The 27,377-nt window shown below is 41.0% G+C and overlaps 1 protein-coding gene across 1 annotated transcript; it reads right to left on the bottom strand.

Moving 5' to 3' along the window:
• Positions 1–206: 206 nt before the first annotated feature.
• Positions 207–25,916, bottom strand: LOC135491253 (sodium- and chloride-dependent GABA transporter 1-like). The gene is made up of 13 exons (XM_064776994.1): positions 25,174–25,916; positions 7,705–7,836; positions 7,133–7,283; positions 6,551–6,742; positions 5,953–6,085; positions 5,611–5,745; positions 5,116–5,219; positions 4,599–4,836; positions 3,948–4,079; positions 3,488–3,590; positions 2,921–3,021; positions 2,462–2,629; positions 207–2,238 (listed from the first exon to the last, which is right to left on the bottom strand). The coding sequence occupies exons 1-13, from the start codon at positions 25,415–25,417 to the stop codon at positions 2,116–2,118; spliced, it is 1,956 nt and encodes a 651-aa protein (XP_064633064.1). The 5' UTR covers positions 25,418–25,916; the 3' UTR covers positions 207–2,115.
• Positions 25,917–27,377: the final 1,461 nt, after the last annotated feature.

The following is a 27,377-nucleotide window of genomic DNA, read 5'->3' as shown; positions in this document are numbered from 1 at the left end:
TTTGCCCTGGCCTTTCCCATCATCCATATGTTAATGTGCCATTTAACAAAATAGTATCTAACTTTATGTATCTGGGATGGAGGAAGCTAACGACTGCAGTTCACTAGGATATAATCATGTGAATGCTGTCTGCACTTTACTATAATTCCAAGAGGAAATTCCAGAGCCTAGATTTGAGAATGCTGGTAAGAAGACAAGAATAGCACTTGTAGTACATTTCTCCCACTTTATTAGTCAGATAATACTATCCTGACTGTCACATGTAATACTATAATGCTACATCTCACTCAAGATAACAACAGATACTTGCAACATACTGGCATGACCAGGGTCTCGTAGTTAACCAGTCAGCCCGCCTGCAGGGCCTAGTTGAGGTAGCCTCCTACTAAGCCTTGTGAAGCTTCGGTGAAATACCATACCACTATATGTGATGGATGCCTATAGACATATTATTAGGCAAACGGTCATCACCAATACGTTGCAATCAACCTCAATCATTGAACTCTTAAAGAAATAAGTTTCCCATGATAATGGACATCCAGAAATTAGGTCATCATTGAACTCTTTGAAGAAAGAAGTTCTCCATGATGGTCACCCAGAACGACCTGCTCATCAGCTATCTGCTCCTAACTAAATCTGAGATGTTTTTACTAGTGCTATACATTCACGATCATTGCTACCGTTACAACTACTTAAAGGTATATTTTCTTTCGTAACAAAGATATGATGTTTTCGTATCAAACACTATTCACTACTTCTGATGAATATATGGAATATGTACTCGACCTACGACATCAGTTTTACTTAGTTTATGTTTTGTGCCTATACTGTACATTTATTATAATACCGTGTGCGTTACTCAGTACTTTTTGATATAAATATGTACGTGTTTCATTATAGAGCTATGTATAAGAGAAACACAGATAAACTTCATAAACAGAACACATTTCAATTATTGAACAAGAACAACTGCAACCGACTTCACAGGCACGCCCTTGTATCGTAGTCCAAGACGCCGCTCAACAATTTAAACTAGTATTACCAAAGCTATGCTTTGACGTCACCTTAAAATGTTGGTGCTGTAGCATCATAATTAGGCTCATCTTCCCCATTACCAGGGACCTTCAACTCAAATGAGACATTACACATTCAATTACTCTAGCAATATATCCAATTTATAAGCAAAAACCTATTATATACTGTGCGTGTTGTGGTTACAAAGTGTGCTGGGTTTGCCTGTTTAAGTTGTCCATCCTCATTGGAGTCAAGCCAGATTTTGCCATTTTTTTTATTGTAGTTTGATTTTGAGTTCAATATTTTCCATGAGTAGCTTGTTAAATTACTCGGAAGTCAAAATAACATCCTCTACCAGTTATTTTGGCCAGGCGTGAGGTGCTAGTCATGTCGTCTCAGGGGTAGACGAATGTTGTATCGCTTACTTAATGTAGGCGCGGTGGCAGCAATCGAACACGCTAGATAAACATTTAACCTATACATAAGATATAGAAAACCGGATATATACACATGCATCATTCGGCACTGTGCCCTTAAACATTGAATTTGAAATTTACAACTATGTGTTCCATTACGACATGGTGTGTCGATTTAGTCAATATATTGACAACATCTCACCACGAGTTCGAATCAGGTTAGCCCCTGATATTTCATTTTTCTTTCTCCTATCGACATATTTTCATAAAACATTCGCTTTACTTTCAAATCGAGCATTCGCCCATACAACTGTTTTTATTTATCCAGCAACCCACTCCTCTCTCTATATTATATTGCTACCGTTCATCAAATTATTGCTAAGATTTTTTCTACCGCCAGCTCTAACTTATTCCCACAGTCTTGTCAAGCATGACATCGTGCAGTTGTTTCCACGACCCGACGGGTTTTGTGTAGCTTATCAACTAACAACTGTTCCACAACTACTCCTGCATATCTATTTTACAATCCCTGTATCTTCAATCCCAGAACAAACCTGACATTTTATCTTACTGATCCATGTTGTGAACCACTCTCGCTGATCGTTAATGCTTAGCCGCCAAAAACGACCACCATCCTGTTAGTCTTATAGGTGAATCGCAAGGAATGACCATCGGCTTGCCGGTCTTATACGGCAGTGAGTGCCACGCCATCTTCTTGAATCCCAGTGTAGGTTGGTGCTGGGATTGTATAACGTTCGTCATCAGGCCGTCCAAAGTCAATGTCGGGACGGAAAAGAAGTTTGCATCTCTGGAAAAAAACGTAGTCAATGAGTCCAATTTAAGCATTGCTTTGGAAACGTACCTTAAAATGTGCATCCGAATTCATATGCATTCATATTAAGAGTCTCCACGATTTCTGAGGATGATCAAGTCATAGAAAACCGTGTCACGGCAATCAGGCGGAGGACTCGGCTCCTTCTCCCAACAGAAAGCTCGGTACGACTAAGCATAATGTTTAAAGATTTGTTTACCTCTCTAAATGTTCCGGGTGTGATGACATACTTGTAGACTGCGTATATGGGCACCACACATATTGATGACAATGCCATAAACCATCCAATCAACTCGCCCCACGCTGGATACCGATAATCCAAGTACTTTAGCGGCTTGAACTGTGCCAGGCTGAAGATGAACACGCCCTGAAGAAAGGTATTATAAAAGTGTTAGGATGTTGTTGTGTGACAATGAGGGCTTTTAAGAAACTCCAACGCACTGCAGTTTACATTAACAGATGACCACGCCACATGCTATGTACGTTCGCCGTGAACTCCTCTACTTTTAGAATGTTGATAACTTTTATCATTGATGACTAACCGGGAAAATGAAAAAGTCAGTGAACATATCACAAAAAGGCTGTGAACTTATCATCTTGAACAACCTCGTCATTGACATTTGGCAACAGCTCAAAACATAGGACACATGCTACTTACAAAACAAATAAGAGGAGTCGTAAAAGACCAACAGATTTTCCAGAAAATGCAGGGGTAGTATCCGATCATGTCATTCAACTTGTCGTAAAATCGATTCACACCTAAAAAACAAATAGAAAGGTGAAATGAAAATTCCTAGTCATCCTAGATATATAGTTTACGAAATTCGCTATATCACGACAATCGTACTCGCTATCGACATTGCACGTTAACTACATATATTTTGGTGCGATCCACCTTCAAATAAAGACAAATAGCTGGTCAAAAGTGTTGTAACCATCTGTAAAAACTTAATGTAACTTCTTCTCTATTTGGTTGTGTTGTAATTATTCTATAACTTTGAATATGGGATGGCCATGATGTTATGGATATTTTGAATACGAGGTTCTTTTAATCTGCTCTAAGTCTCCATGGGGCAATCAAGGAGCTGCATTCATACCAATCTCACTCAGTGAGCTCCACCTGCAAAGAGCAAAGCTGCTACCAGACTAGGATTCGAACCCAAGACAATTGGATTTTAGTCCCGATTTATCGATGGTGAGGTAGCGTGACAAGTGTTGTACTCACCAAACGCCCAAGATATGGAAATGCACTCGAAGAAGATGAGGAAGAGGAGGCACATCCCACTGGCCGAGTAGTAATCCATCAGTTGGAATACGTACATACCACCCTATGCGAGAGAGAATACTTCATAGACTTCGTGCATATTACCAAGTATAGATTCTCAAGCTTCTAACGTACACGTATCTCTTTGGTTGAAATACGGTGCCTCACTGACCATCATATCCCTTAGCAGGCATTCTGATGTAAAAGACAGATTTTTGTGCGCACAGACTAGCGATTGCTAGTAACTGAAAGGAATACAATCTGGCGAGTTGGTAGATGCCGACCACTTGGCGACTTGTACCAGTTCTATAGTTTTCTCTAGGAGTTATACATTATGATAAAGACACTCGAATGGCCCGGCTTCTTGACCATGCCCTTTAGATTTCGAATAGGCATCACGTTTTTCTTAGGGATTACTTACGTCTGTGACGCAGGCGAGCCCCACGAGGTAGGAGAGGAAGCAAACCACGAATATAAACACCTCCTTGTATCTCCTCAGATGGCGCGGGAACTCATCTGAGAGGGCTGTAATGAACCCTTCCATCGTACAGAACTGAAATAAATCATTTTAATTTACAAATTAAATCAAGAAACACATAGTTATTCCTACTATTTTGTACCATGCCCAGATATTTTTTATCGTTCATAGGTACAGGTGAATGTGATCCGGGTAAAACGGTACCTTTATATCACCTTCAGTGTAGCCAACAGCTGACAGTTCACATCAGTGCATTAGAAGAACTACCATCTTGGAGAAGAACTGTCTGATGGTTACAGAAAGGTATCCATTGCTTTTAGTCTGTTACAATCATGATCTGGCTCGACCCCGTCCCAGAAATTGTTAGCAGATGGCAGCATCAGGGGGAGTTCATTTCTTGTAACCATCAAATGTTCCAACAAGATAAATCAGGCTGCCAGTATATAATTTTATCAGAGACCACTTCTCGGTTGTTTGATACGATGTGGAGTACAATGGGATTCGTAAAGAGCACTTGTTCTGTCGACTAGTCAATCTTTATCTTACAACGCCGGGGTTACTATTGAAGATGACTTATTGTATAAATGTACAAACCTGACTGTCAAGCCCCAGCATGAGTAACATGAGGAAGAATAAGATTGACCAGAGGGGTGATAGTGGCATCTGCACCACGGCCGAGGGGTAGGCCAAGAAGGCGAGTCCAGGCCCTGAAGCGGCCACCTCCGACACGTCCTTGCCCTGTTCGTGGGCCATGAATCCCACCACACTGAATATGACGAAGCCCGCGAACATGCTGGTACAGCTGTTTACTGCACAAACGATCAACGCATCCCTGAAATTGATAATTGCTCGCAATTCTTACCAATGCCTTGAAAATAATGGATATCGTTGCTTAGCCTGGAGCACCGACCTTTGAGTTCTGTGACTACCAGGTAACACATGCCGTTGTTTCCTTTTTTAGTTCACCTATTCACGGATAAGGCGACCACGAACAGAACAACAGTCATTCGTGGCCTGGTCTATTGCAGGGGAGACACCCGCACACGGAAACAATCATAAATGCAGCAATGTGCGGTGACAGGAATATGTGATGGGCAGACCGAAGACTTACTTGTAAACATTATTGTGGTACTTGTTGTAGCTACCCAGTGCCACCACAGCGCCCAGTCCAAGGCCGTAGGAGAAGAAGATCTGAGTGGATGCATCTATCCATACCTGAAATAGGAAGAAGGTGCTGTTCAAAATGCGCTTTCTAATGTTGTTACACATCGTCAAGATTGCTCCCTCAAGACACAATCGTACTTAATAGCAGCGTAACAACGGAGAGCTGCGGATAATCTGTTCTCCTTACTTGCGATGGCATTGGCTGAATACAGCCTCGTAAATATTGATGAACTTATCAACGAGTAAGTCAGTATTCTCGAATACGAGGTAGATCTACTGCGTCTTGACATAAGGTTGCATTACAGAAAGGTAAATTATAGCCTTGGAGGGGACAAGCACCGAACGAAATCACTCCTATGTACTTTGTATATCTTTGGTTGTCCAATAACTATTTCTTTGAAATAGTTTTTACAAGCCTCACGCAACTCATGATTTAACATACCTGTGAGTCGGCCAACTTGGACATTTTAGGAATAATGAATAGTTTGATGCCTTCGAGTGCTCCTGGTAATGTGACCCCTCTGATCAAGATGACAAAGAGACACACATAGGGAAACAGAGCTGTGAAGTACACCACCTGAAAGACAATCGAAATAGGCCGATGATAATGAATTGAAACTCGACAGGTTGCCGAGGATGATGATTCTCTTGAGACGGGTTTTCAGTCGAAAGATATGGATGGCCTGGTAGCTGATAAGACCCATGAATGGTTCGTGAACTGGCTGTAATCGAAAGACGAATGTGGGAAAGTGATATTTCACGAAATAAACGATGTTGTACATACCTTCCCTGTCCACTTGACGCCCTTCCAAATACAGAAGTAACAAAGGACCCAAGCTAGAGCTAAAGTGAGAGCCAAGTGCCAACGAACGTTCCCAGTGTGCTCGAGACCATCTGTGATTCGTAGCGTATTTCGACTAAAAGAGAAGTAATGGTAGTTTCGGCCGGTTGTTTATAAGACGATGTCATCAAATCAACAGAAACATTGGGATTGTTGAAAAGCTTTTTTGTGCTAAGATGCCAAGTGCCACCAGTCCCAGTATTGGTCCAGCCATGCAGTCTGCGCTGTATAAGACGGATTGAAGGATCCCGATTTGAGAACTTGCATTGAAGTCCTATCAGTTTTCACCAATATCTGTCTGATAGGAGGGTTTGTGGTTAGTAGTTACACAGATGTCCATTTCGGATTTCGATTTTTGGACACCTCATTACAAATCTTTCAATATTTTCAATAATTCATTTGACCGATAGCAGCAGTGTAAGACCGGTCATACACTGCTGCTGATACTATCTTTGATGAAATTAACAAAGTTATGCTTTTATTGTGTCGGAGACTATGGGTATACTATTATACACGGAAAGACGTTTCATATAATACGTACTTCCAAAACTCCTCTACGGGTGAGGTATAGTTGTCGTAAACTCGGGTTCCATTGCAGATGGTCACCTCTGTGGTGATGTTGGAGATGTTCTGATATGGTTGGTTGGCGCCGATGACGTGATAGTACTGCGGGATATACTCCGTCACGTTCAGTATGGTACAGTTGCTTGTGTCTTGTCTGTCGTATTCTGATCTGCAATTTCAAAGTTCGGCTCCTTAGTTTACTTCAATTTGGCTCTCTTCACCCAATTCTTCCTGTGGTCTCATTTGAAATGCCAGCTTCGGATGCTCGGTGGCCCGTAAGCGCAATAAGAGGTCGGGGGTTACATGGAATAAACTAAAATAGCACTCGTTTCATAGTTGCAGGCGTTGAGTTATCAAGATCCTCTCTTACCAGCTCGATGAACAGAACCCACGCTGTATAAAGTCTCCGTTCAGAACAATATGGCGGACATATTTTGTGTTCTATTACACCCAGTTCGATTCTTTTGGTCGGCTCTATTCGCACGTGTTTTTGGTCAAAGACGACCACCAGAACTGAACCGGATTCAGGAGAACCAAAATACGCCTTCTGAATACATACCTGCACCATTCCGTGTTCCACCAGTGATTACAGTCAGCCCACGGCAATCTTGTCGTAAACGAGCTGAACAGATAATAGAGGGCCCATGCCAGGATCACGATGTAGTACACATTCAGCCAGGCTGCGATGATGGCCGCTGCATACCCCACTCCTGAAAGGGATAGTGAGGAAAAGTACATACCGATATCTTTTATAAAATCCCAATATTCGGCTATTGGTCCAAATTAGACTTAGACTATTGATGATGACTTTTATAAGTCTATGAACAATGGAGACTTTGGCAAAACAACCATGTAAAAACCCATACAGAGTCCCTTCGTTACGACCTTTGCTCGTTTCTTCTTTTGATTTAGAGTCAATCAACTCACCTGCATGGTGAGATGCAGATGCGTTTTAATCCGAATTGAATGCGCATTCGGCCAAGTGTGACGCGACTGGCTTGAAAGTGATTAAACCAAACCGTTTACCGGAGGGCGCTCTCCGGAAAGCGATTTCGATTCGCCTTCAGTGTGAATGTTCCAGTTCATTGAGGTGATCCATCTTTAGAAATTACATTCATTTAGGTCACTTACCTTTAAATATTGGGCAAATCTTCCATATACCTAATCCACCTATACTGAGGAACTGTCCTAGTGAACACTCTAGGAAGAACATGGGGATTCCAGCTAGGAACAGGGTCAGGAGGTAGGGAACCAGGAACGCGCCTGAAGAGAGAAGTACAAACAGTCTTATCAGTGAAGTAATTGCAAAGACAGCAATCTCAGAAACACAACAAACATGTTGAATTTCATCAGTGTCAGTCAAACCGCGGACCTTGTCGAAAAGCTCCCCATCCAGGACGGGTCTCGCCCTACAGTTCGATGAGACCATAACACCAAAGATTTCAGAGAGTATTTGACATGAACATCAGGATAAAAACTTCATACATCGCTGGAGGCAGCGAGCAGTTTGTACATTGGTACCATTTTACAAGTTGGGAGACTGGATGACAACACTTGGAGGCTATTTGGAAAGTTGTGGAACGATTACGCCACGTACACTTGTGACGCAGGCTACAATAAGTTGTATAAACAATTAGCTACGTTACGCAAAATACAACTGTGAAACTACAAACGTACGGTTTGTTTTTAAAAGATGCATTATATATGAAACCGTCCGAGTCAAAAATGATGTAAGGTTATGGCTTGCGGCAACAGACAGTCGGGAAATCGAATGTGCTGACGTCACACATTGCGTGTACTCGGGCATTTAAATTAGTAGTAGTCAAAGTAGTCCTAAGATTTACTTGTGGTTGTCAGTAATTAATTGTTCCACCTATTTTGGTCTGATGTGTGCTCATTACGTTTTGATATTGTTTTGTTAAGAGATAGGCATTGAATACTGTGCTAGAAACATACGATTTTTTTCTATGACCATCAAACTTGTTAGCTTGCCATTTTGCATCTTGATGACCGCTGTGCAGATTTGCGTAATATTTGTACGACATATTTGGGCTGGTGATTACCAATGTCTTTGCCATATTCCCTTAATCCCTCAGTGATAATGAACAGAATATGGATCGATCTTCTTGTGATCACTCTTCCAACTCATTGTTCGTTTCCATCAAAGGATCAAAGAATATTATATATTTGAAACTATGATATATTTTAATCATCTGTCTTGCTATCCTGCACGATGTAATTATTGTGGTGATAGTACCTTCCATATAGAATTACATGTACCATAATGAGTGTACTCACTTCAAGGATAGATCCTAATCTTAAAAGCCATGATTGGGTTTTTTCATCAGTAGATTTAGGAATCATGTATATTCAAACCTTCGACCATCACATAATAGTATGATCATCTGTCATACTACTCTGCATCGTGCATTAATTGTGAATACTGTGTCCTATATCTTCATATTTCCGTGATTAGTAATGTCGTGCTAAATCACCAATCAGTGAATCCACACACGTAGTTTAATACAAAACTATCTATAGAAGATTAGCAGAGAATATCAAGTCTTTCAAATTAGTGCCAGTTGCTTGATTGATGTATGAGTTGGTCGAGTGGACAGATAGTAGGTGTCGAGGAGAGCTGGGGTACTTGTGGGAAAGCGATGGATGAACACCATATTATCCATTTCAAATTTAGCTGGGGCAGGATTTCCAGCTGGGGTTTTCCATGACTCAGCCACAAACTCCGTGTGCTGGAGTCAGTGTGACGCTGCTCGAAAAAGCAGGCTTCTTCATTGTTCGACGACAGTTTAGGTGATTGGCTACTGACCATCAATGAAGACCTATTACAATATACAATTACCTGAAAATATCCTGAAAGGGTAGGCCTACTCATTTTCAAACGATATTAGAGTTCATCTGCATGACAGTTGATGCTATTCACTTGGACGATCAGGTGTAGATCCACATCTTCTGGCAGTACTGATATCTTCTCAATATGTTCTCAATACATCCGGTCCCAATACCTGTCCTCCGCTGATCATGGCCAACGACTTTAAGCCACATGAAGTAGCTATCCTTGGTTCATGCTTCAACACTTCTCAATGATCCTGGTTTCTGATATATTGGAATATAGATTCTGTCTCCAATTGGGCGAAAGGAACGATTCCGTTTCTTCTGCATTGTTGATAAGGTGCCGCAGACATGTCAGAGATGGTCAAAACGCAAGGTTCAATTGCAGGTGAATGTACAAACCCTATGCATAAGAGATCATGGTATCTTTTAAGGAACGATATCGATGTATTAGTCATTTCACACTGGGACAGTGTACATCATTCAGGAAAACTTTACGTGAATAAAGTCACTCTTGGTACCAACTTCATGTACAATAAAAGCCAGTGCGTCTGGTAAAAAAAGTATGTCTATCAATGCTTTCGTTAACAGTTTCATAACCTTGGTAAAGTCTCAACAAACATCGTTGAAAGGACATTTGATTGATCTCTGAGTATATGTACAAGTACTTATTTTTGTCCCACTGTCCCAAAGGGATGTTTTCTTTAATGTATAAAACAAGAGAAGAAATCAATAGAAACTAAAGTAGTGCCCTCAGCAGTGAACTGGAGAGTCTTGATATATTGTATGCCAGTCATTGGTAGAACTCCAAAGCACTCAAGGTGTCCATGTCAGTGAAAGCTGTCTGCTGGCTACTCGGGCAACCCCTCCAGCCAGAAGCCACTTGCCGTGATGTACGACTTTCACTGTGCCTTTGACGCGAAAGAACATACAAGAACCTAAAAGGAGTGTATCATTGATGTATTCATTAATACTCAGCGATCCATGTGATGTACTTGAGAGAAGAGGCAACCCTGTCCAAAATCCGTGTCTCATGGGAACCTGTCAGCTGGTGCCAGATATGGATCGGGAACCTACATATAACTTGAGGTTTTTTCTCCACCGCATTGTGTTGTGACGGAGACAGTGACAGCATGCTAGCACATCTAAGATGTTAGACTCCCCGTCCTTTGATAGTTATTTCATCGAAAATGCCTTGCAGTACATGACCTGACTGCACTATTCGTGTTTCTCTGAAACGCCTTTTCCAACTTTCTATCCATATCACCAGTTAGGGGATGGATCAACAACAAATGAGAATTGACCCCAAAATCGAAACAATTTATATTCCATGTCAACAGGTGCTTAACACTGACATAACGGGTTAAGGACTCCAAATCACCGCTAAAAAGTCATTAAGACACGGCCAATCTACTTCATGCTACTCCAGAATGATTGTTAATTGAGCAGATGGTCAATGGTATTTCAACAGTCTAGTTGGACTAAGTCACGGCTGTTGTTAGTGGAAACGAAACTATGTGCCGAAATGAGAGCAAACTATGACTTGGTGTCTTGAGTGCCACGCAGTTACCCATTAATGATAATTGTACGTGCATGAAATATAAAACCAAAGCAGAGTAAAGCCATTTGGAGTCTGGGATGACCCATTGAAGAACTAGAACGAAGCTAGCCCAAAAATAGAGCCTTCTGATTGGCTCCTTGCAAATGAAAACGCTGGGGGTGCAAACGTCGACATTTGTGATCGTACAATCCAACCGAACTAACCCCAAATTCTGATAGAATCAGGTGACAGTTTATGTTCGTCGTCTTGTCTTATCTAGGCTGTGTAAAATATAACATTTATGAAGAGTGTTATTGTTCCTTTCTTCAGTAAACGATCACAACCTCAGAAAGCTTGGACACGGCTATCTTTCATGAAGTGCTATGATATACCAAGCTACTAGTAGTACGTTAGTCGGAATGTTCATGGTTAGCCTTCCTCGGGTTAGCGTTCATGAATGGTGTTCGTTTCTCTGCAGGTGTTGTTTTGATATAAAGAAGTAGAAAGATCGTAAACAAACGTGCACCTTAATCGACGCGGTGAAGTGCATCTGATAAAACCAAATGCTTTTTAACCGTTCTTAAGACATGGTGAAGACAATTTGTGGGGTGCAACCACTTATAGAGAGATTGGATTAGGTTGCGCTTTACTCGCTCACGAACGTACGCTTACTACTGGCTAGAAGCCAGAAGCAATAGAGTTGATCAACATGTGTTTAGGAGTAAGCTGGATATGAATACAGCATTCTCGCAGAGAGGTGCTGTCGCTGATGGTGGCAGCATGAGAAGCAATGCACTTTAACGATTTGTCAATCAAAATCAAATCGTGTTTTAGGAATCGGAACAGAATTGCTAAAAAATATAGCAGAGAAAGAAAGCAAAAGATGCGTTGCGTTGTGTGTTCTCACGAGGATTCCCGATGTAAAAAGTACTTTAACGTGGTGCTCGAGAGAGAAATAAAATCGCAGTTCGAGAGTCAGGTAGTTTAGTAAGGTTTTAATAGTTTTAAGTGAATTTTGTATGTAAACATCTGTGCCCCTTGCAATGATGGTTTATGTCTTAAGTGAGTTACCATCTGTAGCACTTTCACAATTGTTTTTACCTTGCCTGCAATCACACATCTAATCGGGTTTCCCCTACGGCTATAACTTATCAACCACACAGTATCGAGAGGAAAAACATGCGGCCAATATTTAATGGATTTTTAAAGAAATCTAACTGAGCTACGTTAATGCCTTAATACCATCACTTGCAGCACTATTAACGCCAAGGTTTGCGTGATTCGCACGTTACCACTGTTGCCTGTTTAAGGAGAACGAGACAGGTTTTTGTTCATAAGCTGTGAAATGGTGATGCTTCCGTGTGTTCCTCGAAGGACGAGTCGTGTTTGTATCTGATTGACAAGAACATTCTTCAAAGTCAGAGGTTTGACATGCATCGCTTTTCGAAAGCCATTCAGAAGCCCTTAAAATAAAGCTGCTTCTGTTTTGCAGTTGAAACAAATACATGGGAATGTTATATAGGATTAAGAAAGCTTTTCGGTTAATATATGCGGAGCGAAAGTGAAGAATTGGCAGCAAAAAGAAATTCATGACAACTTGTGTTACTGATTTTCCAAAAATGTTGTCTAACAATGCTCTCGACTTAGTATTCGAAGAAGAACTTCTGTTACTGTGGCAATATCATCCCAGAAGCAAACCCGTTGCTTTTCTTCTTCTCCATGCAAAACATGATGTCTTCTTTTAATGGATTTCTGGTGAAAGGAATGTTGACAACGCTCTTCTCGGAACAAATAATAATGGACATGATGAGAGATAGCTCGTCAGTCACGGACAGCGGGACTTCAAAGACACTTCAGAGGAAAACTGCATCTACTTGACCATTGCTATAATATCAATCAGTTTGGACAGTATACAACCATTAATGTATGATATCAGTCATTGACCCTTTCCCTCAGCGCACTGTTACTATCAGTAATGGAGATTTTGCAGTTCCCTGTACAAACCACTTCTTTCAAGCAAAATTACCTTCAATTTTTCTATGAATCATTGATATTCTTTCACACCTATACTCAGGGCAATGACTTTCAGCCTTGAAAGCATTACGTGCATGTTATCTACATTCATCATGCAGTCACAGGTCACGTCTGCGATTAACTGCCCAGAACTCCACTGCCATTATAAAGGCCGATGGGTTAATGCCATGGAGCCAATTCCCGTCACAGCTGAGCATCGCCTGAGCCTTTCTCAATTGTTTCAGTGGTGACCGGATCAGCCCATCCTGTGTGATGGATGTCTGCTACCTGACCATGGCTCGAAATCAACTAACTGTTGCACCTTTAGGAAAGGCACACATGAATCAACAATACCTTCCGTTCAACGGATATGAACTGGAAATATATCCCAACACATCTGATATAAAAAATTAACCCCTGATTGTCAAGTTAACCGTGTTAGATATTGGTTTGACATTGATTTTCAGGTAGACGGCAACCTGAGATTATTTGATTCTGTCTCCCCGTACACTAACTGCTAGGGTGTTAGGCTAAAGCAGGGATCCGTCTCGTCAACTGGGAACAGCAGTGTTGTTAATGAGAGACGGGGACTAGGGTGTACGAGCTGCTGTCACAACCTTGTCTTTGAATTGCCAAAGCGGGTGTGGTGTGTAACCTTCATATTAAAGACTTCGAATCCGTCATACCTCAAACATAAGGCAATTTGTCTTTTCGCCTCTATCATAGGATAGGTCTGTCTAAGTTTAATGGTAAGCCAGTGATTATCATAAGCCATTATCATATGAATTCCCAGCACAATAACGATGATAAGGTTAGTAATGAAACAATATACTGCCTTTGTTGTCTTGCTAACCAGTTTACCGTTGTATACCTTGGGGGAATCAGATCATCTTCCCGAGCGCAGGTTTAACCAACCATGCGGCTGCCTGCCAATGGAATAGTCCCTCGTTTCGATCTCCATCTATTCCGATGATTTCTATAGAGTTTTGATAGAATTCAATCCGTATTGCAGTCGTGTAGAAATTGAATGGAAATCAATATTAGTCAACCCGATTCAAACTATCACACTCTGAGAAAGAAATTCGTTGAGCTTTTGAAAACCTTCATAGGTTCTTTGGTGATCGCAAATATGCACAACTTTGTGGTTAAGATGGATTCAAACTGTCATGATTATAACTTTAACTAACTACTTAACTCGAGAATTCATCCTTTGGTGTTGAATATGTTCTAATGGCTACCAAACCGAGTTGCCTATCTGTAACTTTCTACCTAAGAACATCACTCAATAACAGTTCGCGAACCTCTTCTCTTCTTGACGTTCGTGAAGGTTTCCTTTTTGTAATTCATCACCCACATACACTCTTTAGTAACAATCAAAGATAAGTTCACCTCGCCGAAGTTTAAGAAGGCCATACCAGAATACCTTCTGCCATCATATATCTTCTTTAACAGCACCAAGTTTCGAAGATGATAAGTCTCCTGCTGAATATCGACCTTGGTGTATTTCTAGACCTTCTTCCTCTCTGTAGTTTATCAATGTCAATTAGGCCATACGCCTAAGTAGGTGTACACATGAGGGTTTACAGAACTGGTCTGTTGGTCTTTAAGTAAAAACAGGAGTGATTTATTGTTGTATGAAACACCTCGTTTCAGGACATCCTAACGCACCTGTTGCATGTAATGAAGTACATTGTAAATCTTTAGCGAATATGCGTTATGTCAAGCTGTGTTAATTCGAAGCATCTTACAAGTATTTCACTTAAGATCAGAGGCAAGATCAAAACTAATGATTTTGTTTTCGTTCCTTTTTAAAAGCATATCCTTCATTGTGATTTGCCTGTTTCTGATGGCATGCACCGGAGATACGATTTCAGAACTTCTGATTGGGTGATACGATACAAAAATTCTGCTTTATGACATTGGATGATATACTAATAAGTTCGGTTACAGTGTTTAACTACATAGAGTAAGCTGCTGATCCTGCAATCGATGTTTTGGATTCGTACAGTCCATGCAACTAAATATTCGGTAATATGAAACATGTACCTTTTACATAAATTTTCATCGACTTTAACCAAACCTCTAAGTTTTATTTAGAACAAAATGAAACGAGTTCTGTACATTTCTATTGAGTCGGCAACAAATGGATGGTTTGCAATGCGATCCTGGAACTAGTACCTTTGGGATTTTCACCGATATGGTGGTTATTGAGTATTATCTGTTAAAGATCATAGTCCATATGGAATTACATGTGTACATTAGAAACGAACTGTCACCAGATGACATCAATACGTTGAAGTCTGTGTCTGGAGGTTTTGGTACGTGTATTCACTACTAACTGTTCAAAAACTTTAAAATATCGAACTGTTTGCGCTTTTTCTTTGCACAGGTTTTCACACTCAATATCTCAATGCAGTGGGGAACTTATTTTCTCTCCAGAAATGAGAGTTTTTACCAGCTGTCATTGTCTGAATGTACTACCACACTAGACTTTGGTTTCCGTACGGGTATTTCGATTCTCCTACTAACAAGAGCTATAATCATTATACATAACGACTACATAACAGTTTACCTCAACATTCACTTCTTATTAGTCTTTTCACTTCGCACATTGAAATATTTTCAGTTGCATCAATTCAAAATTCGAGTCACATCTCTGCATCTGTATCCAACCAATACAGCCATATCAGCTTGATCTCGGCTTTAAGCTGCCATTCACAGTAACTGCATTCTTATTATGCCTTCACAGATGGCCCCATCACGGTGCTGTGCCGCCGAATCGCGACACAAGCCAACCGAAAAGTAAAGCCAAACCTCCCGGGAAATTCACCAGTGTACACAAAGCAGAAAGGACACAAATTTCAAACCAAGCGGCGAGGTTTTTTTATTTGTGAAAGCGAAGTCTGTGTTTAATCCTATCACGAGAATTTGATGATGTTTTTGTGAATTTTGTTGTGTCTGATCAATAAAAGATGAAAAACTCGGAAAAACTGTCGATACAATTTTTTTCGCATGATGTTTTCAATACGACGGATGATACCGGTCGATATCATTGCGGGAATATGATGGTTGTCGAGGCTGTTGTCAGTCAAATTGACGGACGGTATCAAGATGTCTTTTGGGGAAACGGTAAAGTAAGCTATACAGAATACGAGTTTGAATGATTGGTGGGGCGACCAGCACTGTAGCTGAGGTGTATTCGGACAAATCGTTTCCAGAACATTTGTTGCCGCATACCTCGCTACCTGTTGTTCAGGTAACCTTATTTTCTACTCCGTTTCGGTACACAATAATAAATATCAAATATCAATCTTATCACCCTTAGCGTTGATGACAATACCTTAGATAGGTTTTACATGACTTTATGATCTTCGAAAACGGACTGTGTCTCTGATATGATTTTCTCTATTTGATCGGTTGCTTCTCAGCTTATTTTGTAATGTTCGTCAGTAGTTTAAACTGCCATTCTAGGCGCTTTTGCACTGAATGACCTCAGATGTCGTGATCGACCTCAAATGCCTTTCGTCAACTCATGACGTCATAGCAGTGTATTTCTGGACGATTACGTCATCTGAGATCATTCAGTGCAAAAGCGCCTAGATTGGCAGTCTAAACTACTCTCGAACATTACAAAACTAGCTGGCAACCGATCAAATAGAGAAAATCGTGTCAGAGACACAGTCCGTTTTAGTAATCAATCTTCAAACGTAGCATTATAGATAATAGCCCAAAACAGAGACCTTACAATAATGAATCAACACCGAGCACAAGGACAGAATTACCGGCAACCTCGCGCTCGAATGACACTCCTACCGAGAAAGAAAACAAGCCTAAGGCATGATCAGTTCTTCGTGTGGTTTTTGATGCGAAATTTATATGGCTCATTTTTCGAATGTGTTTCTGACGTCGTTATGAAAAATATGTGATGAAGTATCTGATGTTTGGAGGCTCAAGCTTTACCTGCGATGCTATTTTTGTATCTTGTGACGTTTGATGTATCTGGCTCTAAAGATGGAATTACTTCATGTTGAGTAAGCACATACGAATGGATTCAACGGTCTTCGAAGCTGTCAACTTGAAACATTAGAGAGATTACAAACATTTATCCAGAGTTGCCGGTTCCGAAATGTGTACAGGCCTATGCATTTATGTCGGCTGTTAGTTTTGCACAATCTCTGTTCCCTTAGTTTCTGCTGCTGTTACTGACGTTATTGTTAGTTCTTGATGTATGTCTGCCATTCTCACTACGTGTTTGCAGAGACAATTTTAAGAGCAACCCATCAGCCTATCTTGCAAACCCGCTCCATGGATTGCTGGGCGGGTTGTTGATTATGTTAGGGTACGGCCATAGGAATACTCCAAGTACATTTTGCCACCGTTTTTTTTGCGTTTCACCCCCGTTTAGACGGACCTGCCGTCATGCTACATTCCTACCACCAAGCGCAACGTTTATGGCAGTTAAATGCAATTTAAACCATACTACACCTTGTTACAGACCCGGGATACAGAGACAGCTGAACAAATAATCGAGTATTCACGGAAATTACCCAAAAATCGAATACCACCTACGGAAACTACCGACGACAACCGAAGATGTTGCTAAATGTAGTGTTTGCCAATCAAACAGATGTTGATATAACCCAGGCACCAGCACATGTTCAGTAAGTTGAGAGTGTAAACAGAAGGAAATCGATCAAACAACAGGATTTCTAATGACAGGTGTTACTTGTTAGGCGACGCATTGGATGACTATCATCAGAGAACGGCAACAACAATTTTTACGCGAATGTTTTTGAAAGTTTATAAATAATCGATGACTTTCTTAGCAAAGTGCGTCTCTTGAGAGTTTTATTCGTTGAAGGAAATATTTTCATTATTATAGGTAAAATCAGTTTGGTTCTTTTTTCTCATTCAAGGTTACTCTACCATGCAAGTTAACTTTGCTAATCAAGCAATACGAGACATGACATCGGCACAGAAAAAAAATCTGCAACGTTGCACAAAGATGAAATGGATGTTGTACAGATCCAAGGACGTTTCTGATTCAGATCACGGCTTCTTCGTATTCATCAGACTAATCCAGCATTCAAGTTCGCCAAGGACTTCCACTGCACCCCTGGGCGTCTCTTAAAATCGGCCAGGGTTTGTGCACCGCATACAAAGCAGCGAGGAAGAGGGAAACTGGCGGGAACTGTAGCGACAACGGGCCTTGAACTGATGAAACACCATCCAATGCGGTCGCCTGAGCGGAGTTGACGCCTCGCAAGAAAGGCTCGTGCACGCCTGATTTGCGGCAAGCTGATGCCAAATAACCAGAATGCTCTCGACTGTTTCTCGAAAATACTTAGCGTGGTGATTCCGTTGTAGATTAGTAAAGCATCACATGCTTGACTTGAACAGTTCTACACCGATCACGCTCGAACACAGGTGCAAGTGACAGGACTAGCAATCTCCAGAGAAGGCGTGTCACGTCGTTTGTCGTGGCTTTGGAGAATCCCAATCGATTCGCTTCAGTGTCTCAAGTTAGGTCGGTAACACTACTTTGGCTGTTCACTAAAAATTCAATGTGTGAATTGAGAATTTTAAAACAGGAATCCTAATCAGACGACCTGTCATTTTTCCTTCAAGGTGGAATCTGATCATCGCGACCAACAGCTCATCATCTCATCTGTCTATGAATCTCGCACTTCAATCGAAAGCGATACATTTACATTCGACACGATACCGGCAGTTATCCACCTATGTTATCGGAAATAATTTTGATTATCAATTTTCCGATGCGGGAGTATTAAACTTGTTAACACCTCGCTCAGTCCCGCCCGGGCCATGGGAGGGGATATTGATTCCATATCGTGGTGTACCCTATGTTCGGGTCGTGCTTGGATGCAACGCAGGGGTTGAAGTGTTGTTTAGAAAAGAAATGCTGACGTATCGGACCAGTTTTTGAGACAAAGGATCTTGTCTCACTTTGCCCTTGCCCACAATGAGCAACAATGATGTGAATTGCCTGTTTCTTTGAAAAAGGAATTGCGTTCTACGAAGGAAACTAGCTTTTTTACCAGTCTTTCAAATTTTAATAGCATTATAATATCAGCCGCAGAAGAAGGCACTTGGGTTGAGTGAGGAGAAAAGAGTGTGTTCGAATAAGATCAGCATAGATACACAATCATGACAACTAGGAGAGTGCATCACACTGTAACTGATTCATGTTGCAGCCATAATGTGTAGTTATAGATCTCCGTCCGTCCATTGCTATCGACCGTAAACCTGATCGACAGATTCGGGCTGTCATTCCAGAAGGCTGAAACTTTGAGGGGACTCAGGACTGAGGGAGAGTGGCCATTATATCTAAGCGTTGAGATGGAGACAGTCAAGGGCACTTGCTGACATCTCCTGCACTGACTCATTCGTTAACTGAGCTAATCTTCAGTTATAAAAGCTTAAAGTAATTCATTGCAATGTTTGCAAAACTTGGCAAGAAACGCTTCTTGCCTTAATGCAGCCGGCTGTCGGATTGATAAATCAGATCACTATATATAGTGTAAAATGTGATACCATAATTCACTCCCGAGATACATTTCTCACAAACCACAGTGTGTCATTTTACAAGGCCATGAACCAGCGTAGCTATTTTCAATACGACGATATCGAACTGCAAATCTAATCTGATACCTATTTCCCATAACATCTTGTTTCGTTATAGAATTAAACTCCAATGATATGTTCGCTTACATGTCATATTTCGTCGATCATTGAATCAGGATGGGTATCATATTGCTATCACTGTTAGCTGTACAAATTTGTACGAAACTGTTCGACGAAAAGTCCGAGAAAAATAACTTTCGGATAATCCATCCCCGATTGTAGCAGATTTGTTGACCAAGACAGAGTTTGATATTGCCATGAGAACGAATGCATTGAACAGAATACTAAATATTTAACAGCAGTTGTTCCTGAATCATTTGTCGTCAATTACCAATATTGATGAAAAAACACCATTTCGAAGTAACAAAGAAAAAGCTGTGCGCCGTTCTCACGTGCACCCGGTAGGCTTTTGGTTTACTTAATCCATAACGCGACAGCATATTGACGGAGGTACTCTTAAAGCCTTGGCTTCAAGTGTAAAGTACAGAGGTTAAAAAGTCAAGATGCCATCAGGAATGTATTGGTATACAAGTGTAACGATCACCAGCATCTACTGCTGCGTGACTCCTGCCTTGCCTTGGGTCACAATTAAAATGGATCAGCTCCAAGCTGGAGTTATTGAGAATCTAACTCAGACCGGTTTATAGCAGGAATTGAATTTGAATTGGATTATCGATAGATTTCTTATCAGTATAGGCTCATACTTGAGAGATACTGCGCAGGATAAAGAAGTTGAAGCAAATATCCAATTCGATGTAACAAAGCTCATCCTTGCGGATATATTCGACATCGATATGTCTCGTAACAATCTACGGGATACTTATGATAGCCGGACATTTTCTTTGGCCACATGATATAGGTATCTTTTCTTCCTAATCAGATGCGATTTTTGTTTTCTAACAAATGCGATGGGCGACCGTCTGAATGTCGATGTACCTTAGACTGCTGGGTATTAAACAGAGTGTGGTGAAGCCAGACATCCTCGCACTCTGAGGTGTACATCATAATCACATTCTAATCCCCACTGCTGCTTCAACGTTTAAGGATTTTTTTCTCAGGAACGCAATTACCATTTGGATTTAAAAGACTTATTATATTTGAAATTGAAATCACTTCATCTCGACACATGATATTAATCGAAAAAAGCCTGGTTGCTGAAAGAAGCCAGACGTTGACGTAGTGTTTTACCGCGAAAGTAATTATTTGAAGATATGCATGGTTTGAATGTGAAAGAATTCACCATAATACAGGGGTGAGCAATCGAATGTATGTGCCGGGGATGTGGTATACAAAATGCACTTTCATGCACCTGTAATGCACCTGTAATGCACCTGTAATGCACCTGTACTGCCTGGATCTCGATGTCCTACTGACTGGAGCCAATGTCCCTTGATGATGTATGCTTAAGAACACTTAACGTGCTGGCACACTTCTCAGTAATAGACTTCGGCCCAAAAGGACCCTATCATTCTTACGATCCCCACTCATAACGATTTGCACTAAATAATGGCCATGGGGATGCCTTATCAAGTCGTCGACACTTAAAAACCTCCCCTGACACCACTTGCATTCAATAGACGTGCCATCGCATAACTCCCCATGGAACACCGCATCATCTCAATAGTTACAATATAGAAACAATCATTGCACCCGCATCGCTTTATTTATTGCTTTATAGCTTTTATCAATTGATAGTCAGAGGCATTACTTGACGACAATGTCGCTAGCGTTACCTAAGTAGCATTCCTAGTTTTCTAATAACTGATAGTTCATCAATCATCGCCGGGTCTCTCGGTTGGATTCAGGGGGCATTGGGCGATGATCACTTACATAAAATAATGTAGAATGCATTGTGCTCCGTTGTGATTTATTTAAGTGTATTGCACCACGAGTATTTATTACAAGAAGCTGATGAAGGAGGAACGTATCGAAGTATAGTAATGAAGAATTGCATATTGGCGTCAATGCAGCATATCGGTTAAGAGTTAACCCAAGAAGAAACAATGCTGAATTCCATCAAAGACTTCATTGGGTCACAATGGTCGTACCCGCAACGGACAACCATGGGTTTCATTAGTATGCTGGCAGAGGCTGTGCTAAGAAGTGAAACGGTGCTTTGAGTGTCGGCAATGCCCTGAGGCACTGCCACTGAGGAGGCGTTAATCACCAGCCAAGTGGTAACCTAATATATCGCTGGGCGTAGTAGAGAAGTGTCTAATGATAACCTTATCAAAGTAGCCAACGTAGAAATGATGCATTTGCAATCAGCACTCGGTGCATTCCCTTGTCTGATCCATTTTTCTTGACTATTCTGCGTGTGCTTGCAGACTTTTGAGAGGACTTATGGTCAAATGGCACCCAATTGCACTGTAGGATACAGGTGGAGGATACTTTCAGTCTAAAAGATAAAAGAGGAAGAAAAAAGGAAGAAGAAGACACAGAACTGTACACTTTATGTCCACAATAAGGAGTAGGTCTTCATTGATGCTGTACACAACAGAACAAGAGCACCTTCCAAGAAAGTTACCAATGGCGCCTTCAGATACCAGTATCACAGACCTGCCGGACATCTCGATCTGGAGCATAAACAAAAGATCCCTCTTCAAACGCAGGTTGTTCTGACAAGGCACCGCAAGGAACCATTCTCTTCGCCATTCTTCAAACTTCTCTCTTCAACTCTCTGGAACAGGAGCTACTTACGGCCAAAACAAGATGGCCAGTTCCTTCTTGTGGTAATTGTTCGATCGTGGTGAACCCGGGCGACTCTGCGTAGCAGAGATGAGAACGTCACCAACGTTAGGCACGAAATCCGGTCAAAGCAAAGTTGACCGCCGGCGAAATCGCTAGCAACGTAGATGTTGTATTAGGAAATCAATGCTGACGTGAACGTCATCATAAGTAGAGTTCTACAAAGTTCATGCTGACACCAAGCTATACCACCCTTCTGGCCAGTTTTGACGGTCGTCATCAGTTCAGATATCACTTGTGCAGTGAACATCTTTTTGCATGTATGATGGTATCTTTCAATCATGGTAAATCACCGCAGCAAGGGGTTTCGATTTTGTTCGAGTGTTCTTAATCGTAGATTGATATAAAACAATTGCCAATGAAAAGAAAGACTGCTTGTCACACATAATTCATAATCATCAAGATGTCTTACGTCAGATTAGTCAAGTGTCTTTTGTGCTGGTACTACATGTACCACCAAAGAGGCCATCTGAGCCGTTTTGCTTCGGGGCTACTGTCCAGCATTCGTGATGCAGGGCCCTTACGGTGTCAATGTTGGAGATGAAATCAATTAGGCATGAGTTACCCGAAAAAACACTTCTGGCGATGAACCTTGTTCTATGTGACATCAGCAGATTGTTCAGTGCAGGACACAATGAACTGTCATGGTATCAATGTGGCATGAAATGGTGATGTTGTACTAGCTTGCGGTCTCAATGGTCAGGTGACTTCACCAACAAATAGCATTTGATCATATTATTTTGGTCTCATACCTGTAAACCATAACTTTGCATAGACAGAAACCACTTCAAAAAGGTAATAATTTGCTTAATTACATAATAAAACTAGAAAAGAGACATATTTGACCCGTTCGAAATTGGTCTCTTTAAAGATTCACTAATACCGCTCTAACCTCATTAATATAAGTAACGTATTATGTCAACTGAAATTGTTCCTTTAATACAATGTTAATTAGCAATTGACCTTATTGAAATATTGTGCGAAAATTGCTTAAAGGTTTTTTCAATGATTAACAAGTTGAAAGCAATCTAACTGTTGTAATAATAACCTACCCTTGCATCTAATTCATGTCGTTATCTTCTTTTGATGGGCACTTTGTGAACTCGTGTTAGGAAAATTAGGATGAAGGCTACCGAAGTACACTTGGGTGGCAAATAGACCTAGTTACCAGATACTAGCAATTAACCAGGTCCTTGACATGATATTCTTTGTAGTACTGTACCGTACATTGTTTGTAAACTCTCAACCCCGTTGTAATATGAAAATGCGTTATCCGTCTCTTGTACATAACCAATCGTGTTACCTGGGTATTTATCAACCTTGACGAGGTCATCTCTCTGGAATCCTCTCGTAAAACATACTCTCATACGCGTTGCATTCTAATAATAACGGATGTAACATCACGCTTGGTTTACATCACAAACCCGTGGTAAAAATCTTACCTTCTTCATTTCTTGTGGAAATGAAAAATCGAGGTCCCCCTGGAACTCTTTAAAGATGTTAGTATGTTTAGCCCGTTTAGCTCTTATGTAACTAACCAACCAGAACAATACGACTATACCTTCAACGCAGCATAGATACCAACTGAAAGAACTTGTAACCTGACTAACCTGTGGGTATCTGTTTCTTGGTGAACATATATAAAAGTAACCAATGAGAAACATCTGTTTGAAACCCGAGCCTGAGGAGCAGATGATATGACCCAACATTGATCGATTAGCACAAAGGATTCCACATCCATTTTGAAGAAAAAAATGGATGAAGCAGAACTATACTGCGTATCGAGTATCAACCTATTGTCGATATCAAAATGAATTTTCAAAAAGTCGATCCTTGTAGGCGTATTTTGTTTTCTACTAAGATCCGATCCAATTCAAATTGATCGTTTCTATCATGTCTATTCACAGGCAGTTGTCAATACAACGACCAATAGAGCTGAACCGGAAACACCAGACTCTTTGACGTTATACAGTGTGATGACGCCCTCCCACATCTCCAATTCCGTGTTCGCGCCCTTCTTCGTCGGCGTTTCATGTTATTTCATATTACAACCATTCATAATATTGGCGGTTGCTATTTTATTTCTTCCTTTTGATTATTCATGCCCTTTATGATGTATCTCATTCACAATTTAATAGTCAAGGGTGCATTCGTAAGTTGTTCCGCCAATATTTTGACACGCTATTCTCAATGGCCTCAGATTGACTTGGTCAGAATGGAAACAATATCTATTTCATAATTCGTAATTCAAATGTTTTACTATCAAAATTAGAGAATGTGGTCTCAGTGAATAGAGCGTGGCTATTCTTCCGATTAATGCCTTTCTTTAGAGTAACAATGTTGATCCAAAGTATCACGTATGGAGACTGGGTATGGCACTTGGGTATCTTTAAATCGCGAACTGCATTTTGTGTCACCTCTTTTTCTTCTTTGAAAACTGAATCGAATCTCAGTCCGAAGTGCAGTGTTCAGTTAATCAGGCTCGTCTATTGGCAGTGTTCAAAATCTTCATCAATACGTTTTTAAACTATTTAAGCCAGCACATCATCCTCGGCTGAAGGAAGCATATTGTGATTTACTCGCCTGATGATGGTGCATTGATAAAGAGGTTCAGAAAACTCACTCGGCATTGATAAAACCGTTTGGCAGTGCTTATGCAGATGGCTTGTTCAACAAGCTGATAAATTTCATTGATACTTCCTGCTCGAAAAAAACGCCAAGTCTTGCTTACTATCAAACTTATCAACAACATTTTCAAGCAAATAGAACTGATATCCAGAAAGAAAAGGATTTTTTTAACTTACCACCGCCGTTCTTGTAACAAAGATAAGGGAACCGCCACACATTTCCAAGTCCAATAGCGTATCCAATACACGAGAGGATAAAGTCCATTTTGCCCGTCCAGTTGCCCCTATCAGGAATATCGTCCCCATCTTTTTGCTTGAGGGGTTGGTCTTCGCCCTCTCCTTCAATAGGTGCAAGGGGCTGTGAACCATTCTGCTTTTGGTTGAAATTGTCTATTTCCTGCATTTCTTCTTTCGTCGACATGGCCACGTATGTTACAGTATGCAATCTAACTATTCACAAGAAAGTAGTCCAGGCCAAGACTCCCATTAGAGAGAAAAAGGAACTTTATAATCGATGCGTACAGAATAGTAAGACGCGGCGAATGCCCAACGCTTTCCAAAAACTCGGGCTATCTTTAACGACCGTTTACCGCAAGTACCATTAGCCACCCGAGACTTCTGGTGTCCCTTTGAACAAACTCCAATCAAACAGAAAAAAATCCCAAAATAGCAATGCTTTGGGTGTTAGTTAAGAATCCCAAAAGATTTCAAATCCCATAAGTGATATTTCACTGTTAAGAAGAGCAAAATACGGCAGCGATTTCCTGAGGAAAATTTCCCCTTTCAGTTGCAAAGGTCCAGGACTATTACTTTAGATTAATTTCCAGTGATTGCTATAGATTGACATAAGTTTCGTAGCTTCCAAGTTACGGGTGTTCTCGGATCGTGTCCCTCGTTCTCCAGCAATGAACTGTCCCAGAATCCTGTGCGCCGAGTTGCTCTGGCTCAAAGTGAGGCTGTTCTTGGGCACCTGTGCATCAGCGTTTATTGATCAGCTCGCGCGATGGATGTTACTCCGATCGAGGGCTACTGCTAACGATTAAACGTGGACTAGTTTCACGCTAACTAGCTGGTGAAGTAACTTATCGTTCCGTATTAACACTAATGAGACGACCCAGTGGTGCATTGTCGTGCAGGTGTGTCAAATCTGATTTGTGGTAAATGTAACCAGTAACTGCATGCCCTCGGCAGTCGTTTACGCAACTCAAAGTTACTTGTACATTGTTCGTCTGAACGCGAAGAAGCGCACTATAGTCCGTTAAAGCAGCTACCTGTCATCATTTCAGTGGTTTGTTAGTTTGTCCCTTTTTAATATTGTAAGGAACAACAAGTTTTAAAGATGTAGTTCATTGAATTGGAAATATCGGCCTCTCGTGTGGTAACCGCTCCCGACCAATGCCCTCCAAGGAATTCGAGCCCAAACTAATAGTCTGAATCTCGATACGTAGGCGATAAAAACTGTTTGGAGGCGATTCCTGATAAATGCAACTGCTTGAATACCAGCGACTCGACCATGTGATGTCAAGAAGTCACACGTGGTCAAGTGGTCGGTTCTCTGATACAGTTAGACAATACCCTTGGCTCGCTATGTCAGACGAATTATGGTGAGTGCTGGAAGTCTTGGCATGGTCATGCAATTTTGAAAGCGATACGGGGTCTGTATACCCATCTAGATATAATTCATCTAATAAGATCGACCAATTGTCCGTTAATTAGACTAATGTGTCCGCTATATATATTGCCTTTCAATCAATGATATCTGTATTGTTTTGCTGTGGTGTTTGAGCTATCACCCGTGTTGTTTGCTAGATTAACCAGTCGAGTTGTGTCATCGATAGCCGTAACATGATGCTGGTTGAAGCAATGCGATTGTCACCCGCCAGGACTGGACAATCAAACTAAGTAACCCAATCTTGAACCACAGGCATCATCGTGATGGCGTCCTTCTTTAAGTCGTCATTTTGGCGTTTTTATCCGAGCTAAAGAACATCTGGAAGTAATACATATAGGAAGAAGGAACTTTTCATCTCGGCCTCATGTGGCCGAAGTTTGATAAATCTGTGAGTGACATAGGAGTTATTCAAAATCAAAAACATCTTGTGTATCACCTCGTACTTACTACTTGGACTGAGCGGTTACGAGTGATAGCAAGTCTCGAGAACATTTGTGAAAAACTCATTGCAGAGTGTCGCATTCCTACTTACCGACAAGGAGCACCATTCCTCTGGTTACCACCAGCGAGAAGAACGAACCTCCTGCTAAAGCTTCACCCCTTTGAAGACGGACTAGATGGTCGTTTTGAAACATTAGACAATAAGTGTTTCTACTTTGATGGTCAGTTTGATAACGTTTTTGTTCAGCTGTTGTCGACACATACTAAT

This window comes from Lineus longissimus, chromosome 7, assembly GCF_910592395.1.
Source record: "Lineus longissimus chromosome 7, tnLinLong1.2, whole genome shotgun sequence".
Lineage (NCBI taxonomy): Eukaryota > Metazoa > Nemertea > Pilidiophora > Heteronemertea > Lineidae > Lineus > Lineus longissimus.
Note: the sequence above shows the minus strand (reverse complement) of the source record. Positions and strands in the feature narration are given on the sequence as shown.

What these genes read in the sequence shown, in the direction of transcription:
- LOC135491253 (XM_064776994.1), bottom strand. Translation starts at nt 25,417, where the DNA reads ATGTCGACGAAAGAAGAAATGCAGGAAATAGACAATTTCAACCAAAAG. An exon ending in CCCGTAGAGGAGTTTTGGAA is followed by an intron (nt 6,086 to 6,550) that starts GTACGTATTATA and finishes CTTCTCTTTTAG; the next exon opens with TCGAAATACGCTACGAATCA. An exon ending in CGACTCCTCTTATTTGTTTT is followed by an intron (nt 2,630 to 2,920) that starts GTAAGTAGCATG and finishes ACCTTTCTTCAG; the next exon opens with GGCGTGTTCATCTTCAGCCT.